At 37.7% G+C, this 16930-nt stretch overlaps 1 protein-coding gene across 17 annotated transcripts in view; it reads left to right on the top strand.

Moving 5' to 3' along the window:
• Positions 1-16930, top strand: part of PKP4 (plakophilin 4) — a 252499-nt gene that overhangs the window by 190562 nt on the left and 45007 nt on the right. For 12 of the 17 annotated variants that reach the window (XM_029224886.1, XM_029224879.1, XM_029224893.1 and 9 more), the window contains 3 exons: positions 6128-6680; positions 11772-11960; positions 13782-14001. In XM_029224886.1, coding sequence (XP_029080719.1) covers positions 6128-6680; positions 11772-11960; positions 13782-14001 — 962 coding nt within the window. Of the gene's footprint in view, positions 1-5623; positions 6681-11771; positions 11961-13781; positions 14002-16930 lie in introns of those variants that run through there. The other 5 variants (XM_029224896.1, XM_029224881.1, XM_029224885.1 and 2 more) reach the window with 5 other exon arrangements.

The following is a 16930-nucleotide window of genomic DNA, read 5'->3' as shown; positions in this document are numbered from 1 at the left end:
TGAAAAATGCCATTGGTAGTTTGATAGGGATCGCGTTGAATCTGTAGATTGCCTTGGGTAGTATAGTCATTTTCACAATGTTGATTCTTCCATTCCAAGAACATGGTATATCTCTCCATCTGTTTGTATCATCCTTAATTTCTTTCATCAGTGTCTTATAGTTTTCTGCATACAGAAAACTTTTGCATTCTTTGTGGGCCTCCATTAGGTGTCCACAGTTCTCTTGTCCTTTCTCAATCACGCATCGCACACCTTCTTGGTCTTTGGGCAGGCACAGCAGGGCTTCAGAGGCTTCTTCTCCTGCGACTCAGATGGGGCGGGGCTTGTGGCCGCCAGACCAGGCATTTTTCGCACCAAAAGCAGCAACTAGCACAGACACCCTAAACGCCAGCCTCCGCAAACGCCGCTGATTAGCCCGCAATCTTTTGTCTCCTTAGGTAGGTTTATTCCTAGGTGTTTTATTCTTTTCATTGCAGAGGTAAATGGGAGTGTTTCCTTAATTTCTCTTTCAGATTTTTCATCATTGGTGTATAGGAATGCATGAGATTTCTGTACATTAATTTTGTATCCTGCTACTTTACCCCATTCATTGATTTGCTCTAGTAGTTTTCTGGTAGCATCTTTAGGATTCTCTATGTATAGTATCATGTCATCTGCAAACAGTGACAGCTTTACTTCTTCTTTTCCGATTTGGATTCCTTTTATTTCTTTTTCTTCTCTGATTGCTGTGGCTAAAACTTCCAAAACTCTGTTGGATAATATTTGTGAGAGTGGCATCCTTGTCTTGTTCCTGATTTTAGAGGAAATGGTTTCAGTTTTTCACCATTGAGGACGATGTTGGCTGTGGGTTTGTCATATATGGCCTTTATTTGTTGAGGTAAGTTCCTTCTATGCCTACTTTCTGGAGAGTTTTTATCATAAATGGGTGTTGAATTTTGTCAAAAGCTTTTTCAGCATCTATTGAGATGATCATATGATTTTTATCCTGCAGTTTGTTAATATGGTGTATCACATTGATTGATTTGCATATATTGAAGAATCCTTGCATTCCTGGGATAAACGCCACTTGATCATGGTGTATGATCCTTTTAATGTGCTGTTGGATTCTGTTTGTTAGTATTTTTGTTGAGGATTTTTGCATCTAGGTTCATCAGTGATATTGGTCTGTAGTTTTCTTTTTTTGTGACGTCTTTGTCTGGTTTTGGTATCAGGGTGATGAAGGCCTTGTAAAATGAGTTTGGGAGTATTCCTCCCTCTGCTATTTTGGAAGAGTTTGAGAAGGATGGGTGCTAGCTCTTCTCTAAATGTTTGGTAGCATTCACCTGTGAAGCCATCTGGTCCTGGGCTTTTGTTTGTTGGAAGATTTTTAATCACAGTTTCAATTTCAGTGCTTGTGATTGGTCTGTTTATATTTCTATTTCTTCCTGGTTCAGTCTCAGAAGGTTGTGCTTTTCTAAGAATTTGTCCATTTCTTCCAGGTTGTCCATTTTATTGGCACATAGTTGCTTATAGTAATCTCTCATGATCCTTTGTATTTCTGCAGTGTCAGTTGTTACTTCTCCTTTTTCATTTCTAATTCCGTTGAGTTGAGACCTGTCCCTTTTTTTCTTGATGAGTCTGGCTAATGGTTTATCAATTTTGTTTATCTTTTCAAAGAACCAGCTTTTAGTTTTATTGATCTTTGCTATTGTGTCCTTCATTTCTTTTTCATTTATTTTTGATCTGATCTTTATGATTTCTTTCATTCTGCTAACTTTGGGGGTTTTTGTTGTTGTTCTTCTTCTTTCTCTAATTGCTTTAGGTGTAAGGTTAAGCTGTTTATTTGAGATTTTTCTTGTTTCTTGAGGTAGGATTGTATTGCTGTAAACTTCCCTCTTAGAAATGCATTTGCTTCATCCCATAGGTTTTGGGTTGTCATGTTTTCATTGTCGTTTGTCTCTAGATATCTTCTGATTTCCTCTTTGATTTCTTCAGTGATCTCTTGGTTATTTAATAGCATAGTGTTTAGCCTCCATGTGTCTGTATTTTTTACAGTTTTTTTCCTGTGATTGATATCTAGTCTCATAGCGTTGTGGTCAGAAAAGATACTTAATATGATTTCAATTTTCTTAAATTTACCAAGGCTTGATGTGTGACCCGAGATATGATCTATCCTGGAGAATGTTCCATGAGCACTTGAGAAGAAAGTGTATTCTATTGTTTTTGGACGGAATGTCCTATAAGTATCAATTAAGTCCATCTTGTTTAATGTGTCATTTAAAGCTTGTGTTTCCTTATTTAATTTCATTTTGGATGTTCTGTCCATTGGTGAAAGTGGGGTGTTAAAGTCCCCTACTATGAATGTGTTACTGTCAATTTCCCCTTTTATGGCTGTTAGCATTTGCTTTATATATTGAGGTGCTCCTATGTTGGGTGCATAAATATTTACAATTGTTATATCTTCTTCTTGGATTGATCCCTTGATCATTATGTAGTGTCCGTCTTTGTCTCTTGTAATAATCTTTATTTTAAAGTCTATTTTGTCTGATATGAGAATTGCTACTCCAGCTTTCTTTTGATTTCCATTTGCATGGAATATCTTTTTCCATCCCCTCACTTTCAGTCTGTATGAGTCCCTAGGTCTGAAGTGGGTCTCTTGTAGACAGCATATATATGGGCCTTGTTTTTGTATCCATTCAGCCAGTCTGTGTCTTTTGTTTGGAGCATTTAATCCGTTTACATTTAAGGTAATTATCAATATGTATGTTCCTATTACCATTTTTAAATTGTTTTGGGTTTGCTATTGTAGGTCTTTTCCTTCTCTTATGTCTCCTGTCTAGAGAAGCTCCTTTAGCATTTGTTGTAAAGCTGGTTCGGTGGTGCTGAATTCTCTTAGCTTTTGCTTGTCTGTAAAGGTTTTCATTTCTCTGTCAAATCTGAATGAGTTCGTTGCTGGGTAGAGTAATCTTGGTTGTAGGTTTTTCCCTTTCATCACTTTCAATATGTCCTGCCACTCCCTTCTGGCTTGCAGAGTTTCTACTGAAAGATCAGCTGTTAATCTTATGGGGAATCCTTCGTATGTTATTTGTTGCTTTTCCCCTGCTGCTTTTAATATCTTTTCTTTGCATTTAATTTTTGATAGTTTGATTATTATGTGTCTCGGTGTGTTTCTCCTTGGATTTTTCTTTTGTGGCACTCCCTGCGCTTCCTGGACTTGATTGACTATTTCCTTTCCCATGTTAGGGAAGTTTTCAACTATAAGCTCTTCAAATATTTTCTCAGGCCCTTTCTTTTTCTCTTCTTCTTCTGAGACCCATATAATTCGAATGTTGATGTGTTTAATATTGTCCCAGAGATCTCTGAGACTGTCCTCAATTCTTTTCATTCTTTTTTCTTTATTCTGCTCTGCAGCAGTTATTTCCACTATTTTATCTTCCAGGTCACTTATCTGTTCTTCTGCCTCAGTTATACTGCTATCAATTCCTTCTAGAGAATTTTTAATTTCATTTATTGTGTTGTTCATCATTGTTTATTTGCTCTTTAGCTCTTCTAGGTCCTTGTTAAACATTTCTTGTATTTTCTCCATTCTGTTTCCACAATTTTGGATCATCTTTACTATCATTACTCTGAATTCTTTTTCAGGTAGACTGCCTATTTTCTCTTCATTTATTTTGTCTGTTTGGTTTTTGCCTTACTCATTTATCTCCTGCATATTTCTCTGTCTTCTCATTTTGCTTAACTTACTGTGTTTGGGGTCACCTTTTCGCTGGCTGCAGGTTCATAGTTCTTGTTGTTTTTGGAGTCTGCCCCCAGTAGTTGAGGTTGGTTCAGTGGCTTGTGTAGGCTTCCTGGTGGAGGGGACTGGTGCCTGTGTTCTGGTGGATGAGGCTGGATCTTGTCTTTCTGGTGGGCAGGGCCACATCCAGTGGTGTGTTTTGGGGTGTCTGTGAACTTAGTATGATTTTATGAAGCCTCTCTACTAATGGGTGGGGTTGTGTTCCTGTCTTGCTAGTTATTTGGCATGGGGCATCCAGCGCTGGAGCTTGCTCTCCATTGGGTGGAGCTGGGTCTTAGCATTGAGACTGTGATCTCTGGGAGAGCTGTTGCCGATTGATATTATGTGGGGCCAGGAGGTCTCTGGTGGTCCAGTGTCCTGAACTTTGCTCTCCCACCTCAGAGGCTCAGGCCTGACACCAGGCCGGAGCACCAAGACCCTGTCAGCCACATGGCTCAGAAGAAAAGGGAGAAAAAAAGAAAGAAAAATAATAATTAATAAAATAATAGAAAATAATTCAAATTAAAAAATAAGAAAGCAATTTGAAAAACACGAAGAGAGCAACCAAACCAATAAACAAATCCACGAATGATAACAAGCACTAAAAACTATACTAAGATAAACATAAAAATCAGAAACAAGTCAGTCGCAGACAGCAAACCCCAAGTCTACAGTTGCTCCCAAAGTCCACCGCCTCAATTTTGGGTTGACGCATTGTCTATTCAGGTATTCCACAGATGCAGGGTACCTCAAGTTGATTGTGGGGATTTAATCCGCTGCTCCTGAGGCTGCTGGGAGAGATTTCCCTTTCTCTTCTTTGTTCGCACAGCTCCTGGGGCTCAACTTTGGTTTTGGCCCCACCTCTGCGTGTCGGTCGCCCCCAGGCATCTGTTCCCGCCCAGACAGGACGGGGTTAAAACAGCTGCTGATTAGGGGCTCTGGCTCACTCACGCGGGGGGTGGGGGGGGGGTACGGTAGTTATAATTGGAATGCAGGGCGAGGCTGCGTTGGCAGAGGCCGGCATGATGTTGTGACAGCCTGAGGCACACTGTGTGTTCTCCTGCCTACTAATTTTTAAACTCCCTCTTTCTTGCCTTATTGTTTATTTTCAGTCACCTTCCCTCCCCAGATCTTCTCCTTTCCATGGCTATTGCCTTCCCAGAATTGTTGAGTTTGAGCACCCAAGTGGTCTCAGAGCAGGTGTTTCAGCCAGCCAACTGCTTATGACACGCGGAGACAAAACATGTTTCTTCTTATGGCATCTAAGAGTATACAAAGTCTGTGACTCATCCCTTTTCTTCCTTTATTGCCCCAACTAAAAGTGAAAGGGGGTTGATGACAACTGTACTCTAGTAGTCACTAAGGAGATACAGAAAAACCTTGGTCCTGAGCTTATAACCCACTGCCTCAGTCCAGCCACCATTCTTCTTCATTGTTGTCCTGCATCAAGAAAGGGATCTGAGACTCAGTGTTTGCAAAAGTCTATGGATTCGTAGAAGGACTAGCCCTGGCAGAGATGTTCTTCATTTCCCAGTCTGGTCATTTGCAGCTGGCCAGAACTCAGCAGAGATTTTGAGCATACCTCCTGCTGGAACAGATTGAGGGTACTTGTATTTGCATCTCTTTTGATCCACCAGCTTAAGACAAGAGCTTATAAATCAAAGGAGGTAGAAAGAAATGGCTGAAATCACTAGCAGCCACACTTAAGCTAAAAGAAAAGATAGATTTCGCTAAAGCACTAATGCAGCACTCACAGAGGAGAGCTGAGAGCACAGGCCCTATCCAGACGTTCAATTATTCCACTTTGAAAGAACCTTCTTTTTGTTAATGGGGCCAACCCATAAAGACAGTTATAAAGGCAGTTATAGATACTGCTCTAGCTTTATCTAGATTAACATATTGAAAAAGTTTTGTTTTGTTTGTTTTGTTTCTGTTTTTCACAAATGGGTTAACTTAGCCAAACTTTGACTCGCAGGGTACAAAATAAGTGCACTGGTCCAGTGACCCTTCACACTTGCAATACGGCATAGTATGTGTTGTGGAAAATGTGTAGGCAGAGGGTAAAATAATATAAAGACAAAAGAAAAAAAGAATATTAAATGTCTTTAGATCTCTCCTTACTGGTTGGTTTTAGTGTTCTGAAGGGGAAAGTTGGAGATTAAACCACCACCAAAAAAGAAAATAGTAGAACAAGAAAAACAGAATAAGGAAAAATTAAGATCCAGCTCTAGAGCAAAAAAAGGAAAAGAAACTTAGATGCCTAAAATAAATAGTGAATTCACATTCTGTAGTGAGCTATGTACATTTTTTTGTGTAATGACAATGGACACACAACCCTGGATAAACCATTCTCTTTTCTCCCCCTTTCATCAGCCATCAGTAGCCAATCGGGCCATGAGAAGAGTTAGTTCAGTTCCATCTAGAGCACAGTCTCCTTCTTATGTTATCAGCACAGGCGTGTCTCCTTCAAGGGGGTCACTGAGAACTTCTCTTGGTAGTGGATTCGGCTCTCCATCAGTGACCGACTCCCGACCACTGAACCCCAGTGCATACTCCTCCACCACATTACCTGCTCAGCGGGCAGCCTCTCCGTACTCTGCACAGAGACCCGCCTCCCCATCAGCTGTACGTCGGATTGGGTCAGTCACCTCCCGGCAGACCTCCAGTCCCAACGGACCAACCCCTCAGTACCAAACGACCACCAGAGTGGGGTCCCCACTGACCCTGACGGATGCACAGACTCGAGTAGCTTCCCCATCCCAAGGCCAGGTGGGGTCATTATCCCCCAAACGCTCAGGGATGACCGCCGTACCGCAGCATCTGGGACCTTCACTGCAAAGGACTGTTCATGACATGGAACAATTTGGACAGCAGCAGTATGACATTTACGAGAGGATGGTTCCACCTCGGCCAGACAGCCTGACAGGTGAGTACAAGGGGACGGCCCTACACAAAGCCCAGCGGGAAAGTCTTCCATGTAACCGTTGTTGAAACAGAGCATGTAACGTGGAAAAAGCTTACATTTTTATCTTAAAATTTATACTGCAGACTTCAGGCTGACTTGTCTTTCAGGCTCTATAAGTTTTTTTTTTTTTTTTTTTGCGGTACCTGGGCCTCCCACCGTTGTGTCCCCTCCCGCTGCGGAGCACAGGCTCCGGACGCGCAGGCCCAGCGGCCATGGCTCACGGGCCCAGCCGCTCCACGTTACGTGGGATCTTCCCAGACCGGGGCATGAACCCGCGTCCCCTGTGTCAGCAGGCGGACTCCCAACCACTGCGCCACCAGGGAAGCCCTGGACTCTATAATTTTTAATGCACCGAATTACACACATTTATATCACCAGACCTCTTTTGTAATGAATACATTTCCCCCATCCCTCACAATATTAGGATATAAGAGGTACTTTTTTGCCTTTTAGAAGAATTGGTTGGAATTCTAAACTGTTTGTTGAGGTTTTTCACAGTGAAATAGTTTTCACTAGCTAGGCCTACCCATACTCAGAACCCTAAGATATGTTAAAAGGTGGTATCAGAATGTCTGTTCAAATTTTTTTTTTAAAGAAATGCCCTAATAGTGTAGACTAGAATATGGATTTCCTCACTTACTGCCTTGGTTTTTAGCATCCTGATGGGAAAGCACAAATTTCTTATGAATTACCTTCAAATGCCACTTGTATTAAATCAGAAAGACACCAACCAGGTCACTGGTAGTCCAACTGTTTCCTTCAGGGTTTTTTCACGGCGGGTACCCTACATGATGTATAGACTTGTTCTTTTGATTAAAATGAACTAATCTTTAACTAGTGTTCTAAATTATATTTTAAAAGTAACATGTACATAATGGTAAAAAGAATTCAAACTATGCAGGGAAATATGAATTGAGAAGTGAAAGTCTCAGCCTTCTCTTTACCCTCACCCAGTCCCACTCACCAGTTTATGTATCTTCCAGAATGTTTGATTACATATATGAGTATATACATTACATACAAATGTGCACACATTGTGTTTCTTTTTTTTTTTAATGCTGTTGGAATTCTATTTTATATATATCTTCTATACCTTGTTCATTTTTTAATATGTCAGAGTTCTACTTCATTCTCTCAAGGGATGCCTAGGACCCTATTTTATAGATGTATTATAATTTAATCACTTTGCTATTAATGGACATTTAGGTTTTCTCATTTTAAGCTGTTAGAGACAATGATGCAATATGTATTATTCCTCCTGCATATTTGCACATAGCTACTAAGATAACTATGGGATCCATTTCTTGAAGTAGAATTGCTGGATCAAAATATGTGTGTATATTTTCTTAATGAAATACTGTCAAATTGCCCCCAGGAAGGTTTTATAGATTTCTATTTATACCAGTCGTTTGAGCGCATGTTCCCCACACCTTCACTAGCACTGCATGATGTCAAAGAGTTTCATCTTTGCCAGTCTGGCAGTTCAAAAGCTGTACCTCATTGTTTCAAGTGGCCTGTGTTGAGTAATGACTGAGGTTGATGATTTCATATGTTTATCAGCTATTTTATTGCTTTTCTGCAAACCGCGAGTTCAGGTCTTTTGTCTATTTTTTTAATTTGTAAATGCTTATTATACTTGAAATAAATTAACCCCTTGTAATATACTTCTCAGGTATTTTTCTCATTTTGTAATTTGTCTTTTGACTTTGTTTTTGGTATTCCTTATTTACAGAAGTTTTTAATATTTTGTGAAGTAAGATTAATATCCTTTCCGTATGGCTTCTGGGAAAGGTAAAGCCTTTTTGAAATTTTCTGATTGAAGAATCTTGCACAAAGAATTAATATTGAACTTGATTCTGAGCTCGAGGAAATTCCTAGTGGAGAAACTGCCTCTTTTTCATTCAGCCGTTAGAGGGGTGTCCTTGGCTTAGATATTTTCTGGCATGCCTCTGAAAAGTATGCAGCAGAGTGAGGTGGAATCATTTATGACATTCTGCCTCTGAAGGAAACCTTAAGAGATAAATAGTTCTGAGGATTTCTGTGCCCCAGCCCCACCCCGTGTATGTGAACAACGGCTGTGCAGAAATCTATGTTTGCAGTAGGGTGAAGAGGAAGCCCAGGAAAGAAAGTGAGCACATAAAGTACTGTCTCCATGTTTAACCCTGGAGCGCTGATCTCCTTTGGTTTAAAAAACCTGCTTCTCTGACAGTGCAGGTGAAGTTAGACTTTATGTTTCAGGGGGAAAAAATTATACATAGCCTATTATGGATTTTTTTTTCCTAGAATATGACAGTCTTCAAAAGAAGTAAAGGATTTTTTAAAATGTTCTAGGGACGCTTTGGTTTCCGTCACCTAGCTACCTGCCCAATTAGTCTGAATGTGGATCCTAATTTGTAAATTCCTCTCTTTTTTCTCCTTATTTTAGAAAGTGATGCGCTTGTCATTATATTTACTATGCTTCTGATTTCAAAGGTTTAATAACCTGCTAATTGATAAGCCTAAAGCAATATTTTATAATAGATTCAGACACTTGGATATATGGTGATCATAATTTAAATGATGTATATAAATTACTTCCTACAACAGAAAAATATGTCTGCCTGAAAATATTCATTTCAGTATAATCATAGCATATCAAGACAAGTTTTGAGAATAAGAAGAATTCATATTTGGAAGATAAATTTATGTTTGTTTTCACTGACTTAAAATATAAAGGTTTTAAATCACAAGGAATATATCATTGAAGTAGGTAAACTAGTATGCATTTGTGGAATTGCAACATATCACTTGTCTTCCAGTTTAAAAGACATTAAGTTATAATAGCCTTTCTGCACAATCATTTTACTTAATCTATAGGGGCTATGTAATTTTGTAATTTTTTAAATGTTAATCTACAGTAGTTGTGTTTTTGTTTTAATGCATGAGTAGGTAAACAAAAATATTTACCATCATAATGTTACTCACAAAGATTTCTAATATCGAGAAATTGCTATTTCACTATAATTCTTAAGTTTTTATTTCCCGTTATAGTCTATCACATACAGTCATTTCATCTCACTAATAATCCTGTAACGGGGCTGTTAATTGGATACTTTTTATAGTTGTAAGTGGTAACAAGCTCATTTGGTTACCTTTCTTGTGAAATCATAGTAAATGTTTATGAAAGTTTTCATATTATATGGATTCCAGTGAAGACTCCAGCTAGATCCTGGCACAGTGAGAATATCACATTCTGAACGGGGCAGAATGCTTTGGTCTCTTTTCACATCACTGTGGTGGTGAGCCAAGGCGGCTTAGCCAACTTTAGGAGCATCCAGGGCTCAGCTTGCCTCCACCCAAGTGTTTGCGATCTTCAGAGTCTCACAGTAAATCAAGGGCTCTACTGAATATTAAAATAATGCCTCATACTGATAAGATTTCCAAGAACTAGGTGCATTTTCCTGCCCACTTTACGTCACCATTAACAAAATCAATGCCTGCAACTTTTGTTCAAGATACTCTTGGGCTCTATAAAGAAATGGAGTTTATACTGTGCTAAGAATGAGAAATCTGCCAGTGAATAAAAAGCTGAAATCCTCAGATGAGAACTTTACAACAGCAATCATAATATGGTCTTTAGAGTTACATGGGCTTCCATGAACCCCTGGTGAGCTAACCTCCCTCCTTAACCTTATGTCTGTGGAGGGCTCTGTCCAGTTCAAGGTTTCTCACACCATGTCTCATTGATCCTTGGGAAATAGCTTTGTCCAGTGCAATGACAGATCATGGAGGGGGCTTCCTCTCAGCCCCACCAGGAAGTAGCTCTCTGAAGGGGATGAACTACATTTCCTTTGGGGCTCTGTTTCCTCAATTTTAAAATGGGAAGATTTGGCTGAATGAGCTCCCAATTATAAGATTGTATAAACCTGTGATCTTCATTTTAGTAAGTGAGGAGCCAGTAGCCAAAACCCACATTTGTTCATTTAATTTCTTCCCATGTCACATTGCTGTCCGGGGTTGGTAATAATCATTCATATTAGAAGCTTTAATGTATTAACTTTCTTGCCACTCCTCACTAAGCAACATGTAATTATCACTCACATTCAGGCCCATTCACTTTTAGTTGTCATATGATTAACTGAGCTAACAAGATGTGAGCAATCGTGTCTTTTGGTAATTAGTTACTGTGTTGATTATTTGCAGTCTTTTTAAAAGCGAATATATGCTGACTGACCTCAGATATGTTTGTGCTTTTTCTTGCTCGTATTTAGAATGTAACCTTAGTTGGTATTCTTACCAAGTGACAAATTTTACTTACTAATGAATGATGACAACTCACAAATTTCTGAGCATCATAATTTAGAATATACTAATTCACTTTTTTAAAGAAAATAACATGTTTGGGTTTGAAATTTGCATTAATTATTAATAATTTGAATGAGAGTATTTGAAATGACTTAATACACTAACTTTGTACTTTTCCTTTACACTAGAAAGAAGGTAAACAAGAATCTGGTATTTGGATTCCTAGAAAAACACTTGTTTTTTTAATTGTGATAACAAATAATAAAAGAATTCTTTATAAATCTTGTTAGTTCGCTGATGATATTTTAAACTTTGTAACATAAAATTTCACCTTTTTCTATAAAAATCTTGGATGAATGAATTGAGACAAAGTTCAGAACAGTTCTTGAACATCAGCCTATTTCTAAGCGCTATTATGTAGGTGTCGTCTTAAGTGTTGGGATTTAAAGAGGTGTGGGACATGACGGCGCTCTCTTTTTGGTCACCATCATAAAATAGCTTACAGTTGGGGGATGAATTTCAGAGTATCAAACCATTTAATAATTTCTTATATTTTTTTTAGAAAATTTACTTTTATCCTGCTGCCAGAGGAGAAAGTTTTATTTTTAGAATGTATATGGTATCCCATTCATATCTGTCATCCGTCTTTTGTAAAACTCACTAGGTTTGGTGTTTAGACTCAGCATTTGGTCCTGTTGTTTAGGAGTTATACTTTTAACCTCACCACAGCTTTCAAGTTTTTTAATGATGTAATTTTCCTGCCTGTAGGCTTACGGAGTTCCTATGCTAGTCAGCACAGCCAGCTTGGACAAGACCTTCGTTCAACTGTGTCTCCCGACTTGCACATCACTCCTATCTATGAGGGGAGGACCTATTACAGCCCAGTTTACCGCAGCCCAAACCACGGAACCGTGGAGCTCCAAGGATCGCAGACAGCACTGTACCGCACAGGTTCGGGTGGGCATCAGCTCTGTTCAGCTGCTTTCCCAATTTCACCAGCCCAAGAGTAGAGGATTTTATTGAGATGGATTTCCTGTTAGAGTGAATTCATATTGCCCATTTGGTTGTCAGATAAGCAGCCGTGAAAGCAAATCAATAAACAGTAAAACAGAAGTTCATTTAGTACCTATTTATAAGTGCTATATTTTTACCTTAGTTCAACCTGATCAGTGAACACAGTGATTATATTTTAATTCACAAATAAGTTTGTTGAGCTATAAATCCGACTCCTCAGGTTAGAAGCATATCAGATATAGAAAGGAAAGCCTTTTTTGGAATATTTCTTTGTAATTTTTGTTTCCTAGAACACGTATTTAGAGAAAATCCCTACGTGAGCTATCGGCTTATCTTTGATTTAGCATGTATGTAGCCCAAGTGTATTTGGTATTTCTCTTTTTTCGTTACTGAATCTCTTCTGAATTCTTAAGTGATAGAATGTGAAATAAATATTCCTTATGATAGGCTTAATCTGGGACAGAAGGCAATGATGGCAGTTATAAAAATAGGGAACAGGAATTCACCAGGGGTCCAGTGGTTAGAACTCCGTGCTTCCACTGCAGGGGGCCCAGATTCGAGCCATGGTTGGGGAACTAAGATCCCACATACCACGTGGTGTGACCAAAAAATAATAATAATAATTTTTAAAATAAGAAGAAAAATAAGCAGCTAGTGCATCACACCCTTGCACCCCCAGACTCACATTTGTGTCACACCGTAGCGGCTGATAGAGCAGAAGCTAGAACCTGTGGCCACGTGAGCTGCCAGATTGTGCTACGGGTGTGGCTTATAAAGTCCCAAGAGGCCGCTTTAAAAAAAAAAAAAAAAAGTTAGTACAGATTTATTAACGTGCCCATAAATGAATTCCAGGTAGCAATGATAATTCCCTAAAGACACAGCTCTAGGAGCCATACCTCACAGAACACCATGAGGGAGAAGACTGAATTTGAATTGGTTCTTTGCCAAAAACTGACAGTTTGGTCCACTGTGGTATTTTTCTCCTGATAAAATGTACCAATTTTTAATAGATGTTAGTGAAGAAATGTTTCACTCATTATGTTCTGTCAATTGAAGAATTTCTTTATTAGGATTAAGAAGTAAATAGTGTTAAACTATGTTAATTGCAGGAAGAATATGAACACAATCATTGGAGAGATACCTACTGCAATAATTTGGAAAGGAAGGTTAAATACAATGTACAGTACTTTATACATAGCATCACGCAATCATTTTAGGGAGTAGCTTTAGAAGAATTTGATATATCAGTCTTCTTTCCTGTGAAGTATATTCTCCAATGTTATCAAAATACACAAGTCTATAAATAAAATATATATCAAAATACGTAACCTGTATTCACTAGGTGTCCAAAGTTTGACGGTTTCAGTTATCTATAAGTTTGAATATCTTACTTGTCTTTTATTGCTAAAATGTAGTTATGAAATTTTGTTATTTATTTCTAAGATTAGTTTAATTATTTTCCTTTATTTCACTTTCAGTTTTGTTACTAAATCTTAAACATATTAAGACCTACTGTGTAAGCAGATTTATAGTTTCATTTTTGCTCTTTCCTGCTAATAAAATTGACATAAATATTGTTTGTGTTATGTTAAAAGCTTCAGTGCCTTTGTTAGCACTAATGAGCTAGATTGGTAATATCTAAAAGTAAGCAATTTATATAATTGTTAAAAACTTAACCCTTCTTAAAACTAAAAATATTTTGACTTTGAAAAGTATCACTTTGTGGAGAACATACTAATCTTTTTTAAAATGCTGACTTTCTAGTAGGTGTTGGAAATCTGCAAAGGACGTCCAGCCAACGAAGTACCCTTACATACCAAAGAAATAATTATGCTCTGAACACAACAGCCACCTATGCGGAGCCCTACAGGCCAATACAATACCGAGTGCAAGAGTGCAATTATAACAGGCTTCAGCACATAGCACCAGCTGAAGATGGCACCACGAGATCCCCGTCAATAGACAGCATTCAGAAAGATCCCAGGCAAGTACCGGTTATGAGCCTCCAGAATGCCACCATATCTCAGGAGTCAACTAGTTCCTTCATCCTGACTTCTTTCAAGTTGCCGTGTCTGTTATACTACCAGTAACTCCTTATCTCTCATATTTCCAGTTGTTTTCCAGCACTGTAGGTCACTGGGGTTAATTTCACTTTAGAGATAGATTCCTTCTTTCAGCGCTTTAATAATAAGTCAGAGAATGCACAGGTCTGTGTGAATATCTACAGCACCCACAGTTGAAATACTTCATCAAGGCAACTACCTGGGATAGCCTCTTCGTCTGAATTACACAAAAGATTTTAAAGGATCATTTTATGCCTTTTCCTTTATCTTGGCTGACCTCTTACATGATGGCTTCAGAAAATGCATATGGTTGTTTTAAACTTGGAAAGACCAGTGTCATGTACATTTTGAATCATACTGGTCAGTGCCGTGTTGCGCTTTTATTAACTAGGTCCTTTGAAAAGCTTTCTGCCATTTAGGGGAAAATAGTTTACGAGAAATTCTCACATCTCATGAGCAAAAAATATTTGGCAAATAATAGATGTTTCCTGCTTTTAATTTTATTTGGCCATGTAGAAAACTTGTTTTATTAAGATGAGTCATTTAGTACTTGATGGATTTTGAAAAAGTAGCCTCATCTCTTTAATGAAAGTCATTTAAAATATTCAGGAAATAAAGATATTTAGAAACTAAAAGAGAATTTTAGCTTCTGAAAGAGTGAAATTATTTCTAAATTTTAAGCAGCTTGAGTGTTATTTTAAGGCGTATATTAACAAGATTTCATTCGCTCTTTGCCCACAAACAGTTGTTTCACTGAAAGATTGTTATCATTATCAATTCATTTATAGCAGCCTACCAACTTATTCTAATGAATTAAAAGCATGAGTGAGGTTTGGTTATTAAAACAAAATAACCTAAGGTACTTTTGAGTTGAATGGGACGCCCACTGCTTCACTAAAACCACTCCACCTATTCACTCTTTTGCCTAAAATATTTTACAGTGTATGCGTACATTTGGCTCTGCTATTCCTATTTGTCACCCTTCTGTTATTTTAAGGATTTCTAAAAATAATTTGTCTAATAACAACTTAAATATAATTAAGTCAAAAATTTTTTACATGATCTTGTTTTTTGTTCTTTTCTTTTTTTAAATTTGTTTGTTTGTTTACTTATTTATTTTTGGCTGCATTGGGTCTTCGTTGCTGCACGCGGGCTTTTTCTAGTTGCGGTGAGCAAGGGCTACTCTTCTTTGCAGTGCACAGGCTTCTCATTGCGGTGGCTTCTCTTGTTGCGGAGTGTGGGCTCAGTAGTTGTGGCTCACAGACTTTAGAGTACAGGCACAATAGTTGTGGCTCATGGGCTTAGTTGCTCTGCAGCATGTGGAATCTTTTTGAAGTCCTCACAAGAACAACAGACTAGGGCACGCTACTAGATACAGAAATTCTCAAAAGGGTTTTGAATTGTAGGTAATTTAGACCATCCCTTGGCTGAATCTGCAGAGAAAAGAATAGCTACCCAGAAAAGCAGTGAAATATGATAAGAGCTTTGAGTTTAGTATGCATTCCTGAAGACTTCAGTTTTGACCTCTGATATGAGCTGATTCATTATAAACAAGGATTTCGTGTCTGATAATATACTTCAGTTATTCATAGTATGATAATTTCATAGTCTAATGCGTAAAACTGTTATGGCTAGCTTTGATTATGTGAAACTTTACTGATAATGCATTTTGTAAGATGAATAAATGATTATCTTATAATAGGTGCATTTATTTATTTGAAACTGGAATCCAAGTGAGTTTAAAGTTTGAATAGTCAAACCATGAAATTAAAAACTCATGATAATTATTACTTAATTTTTAGTTTTAAAAATAGCAAATTTTACTATTTTTATTCACTTCTAAACTTACTTCCTCTGTCATTAATGCTACATTATAGTTAACCTGAAAACTACCCTACAAGACTTAAGAAGTTGTTGATGTTTTATACATAAAAGGAAATGTATGAGGTTTTTTTTAATAGTTGTCTAGTTTGGAAGCAAAATTTATTAATAGTACAAATAATTCATCTGAAAGAGTAACACAGTACTTGTTATGGAAAGTGACAGTGACTGAAAGAATGACAGCAATCATGGTGTTCTTTTTGAGGAGGGCTTCAGCTGTGACATTCAACAGAATAATTCCATTTACCATCTCCTTGACCTTTAAGTTGTTGTCAAATATTTTACTTCTACATACATTATCAAATCCATAATGTAGTGTTGTTATTTTTACTGTAAATAGTCAGTTGTCTTTTAAAGAAATTAAGCTAAGTTTAAAAGATGGTCTTTATATTCACCTGCATACTTATTTGTAAATAGTTCTCTTCATGTCTTCCTAGAAATTCTAGTTTCCGTCTCCACTCATTTCCCTTCAGCCTGAAGAACTTTCTTTAGCCTTTCTTGTGTTGCATGTCTGCTGGCAACACATTCTCTCAGCTTTAATTTATCTGAAAGTGTCTTTATTTACTCGTTTTTAAAGGATACTTTTGCTAGGTATAAAATTCAGGGTTAATAGGGTGTGGTGTTTTTTTTTTCAGTCCTTTAAAGGATGTTGTTCCTTGTCTTCAGACCTCCATTGTTTCTGATGAGAAGTCAGCCAACATTTGTACTGTTCTTCTCATTATGCAATGTATCTTCTCTCTGGCTGCCTGTCAGACTTTTCATATTATTGTTGAGCTTAAGCAGTTTTACTCTAACAAGACTAGGCATAGTTTTCTTTACATTTAACCTGCTTGGGATTCACTGACATTCTTTAAATATTGGTTGATGATTTTACCAAAATTGAGACATATTCAACCATTGTTTCTGTAAATATTTTTTCTGGCCCAAAATTCACTCTCCTCTCCTGGGATAACTTGACATCATCTCACA

This window comes from Monodon monoceros, unplaced genomic scaffold, assembly GCF_005190385.1.
Source record: "Monodon monoceros isolate NGI ecotype Baffin Bay Population unplaced genomic scaffold, NGI_Narwhal_1 Super_Scaffold_16, whole genome shotgun sequence".
NCBI lineage: Eukaryota > Metazoa > Chordata > Mammalia > Artiodactyla > Monodontidae > Monodon > Monodon monoceros.
The sequence above is the reverse complement of the archived record's forward strand: the minus strand, read 5'-3'. Positions and strand labels throughout refer to the sequence as shown.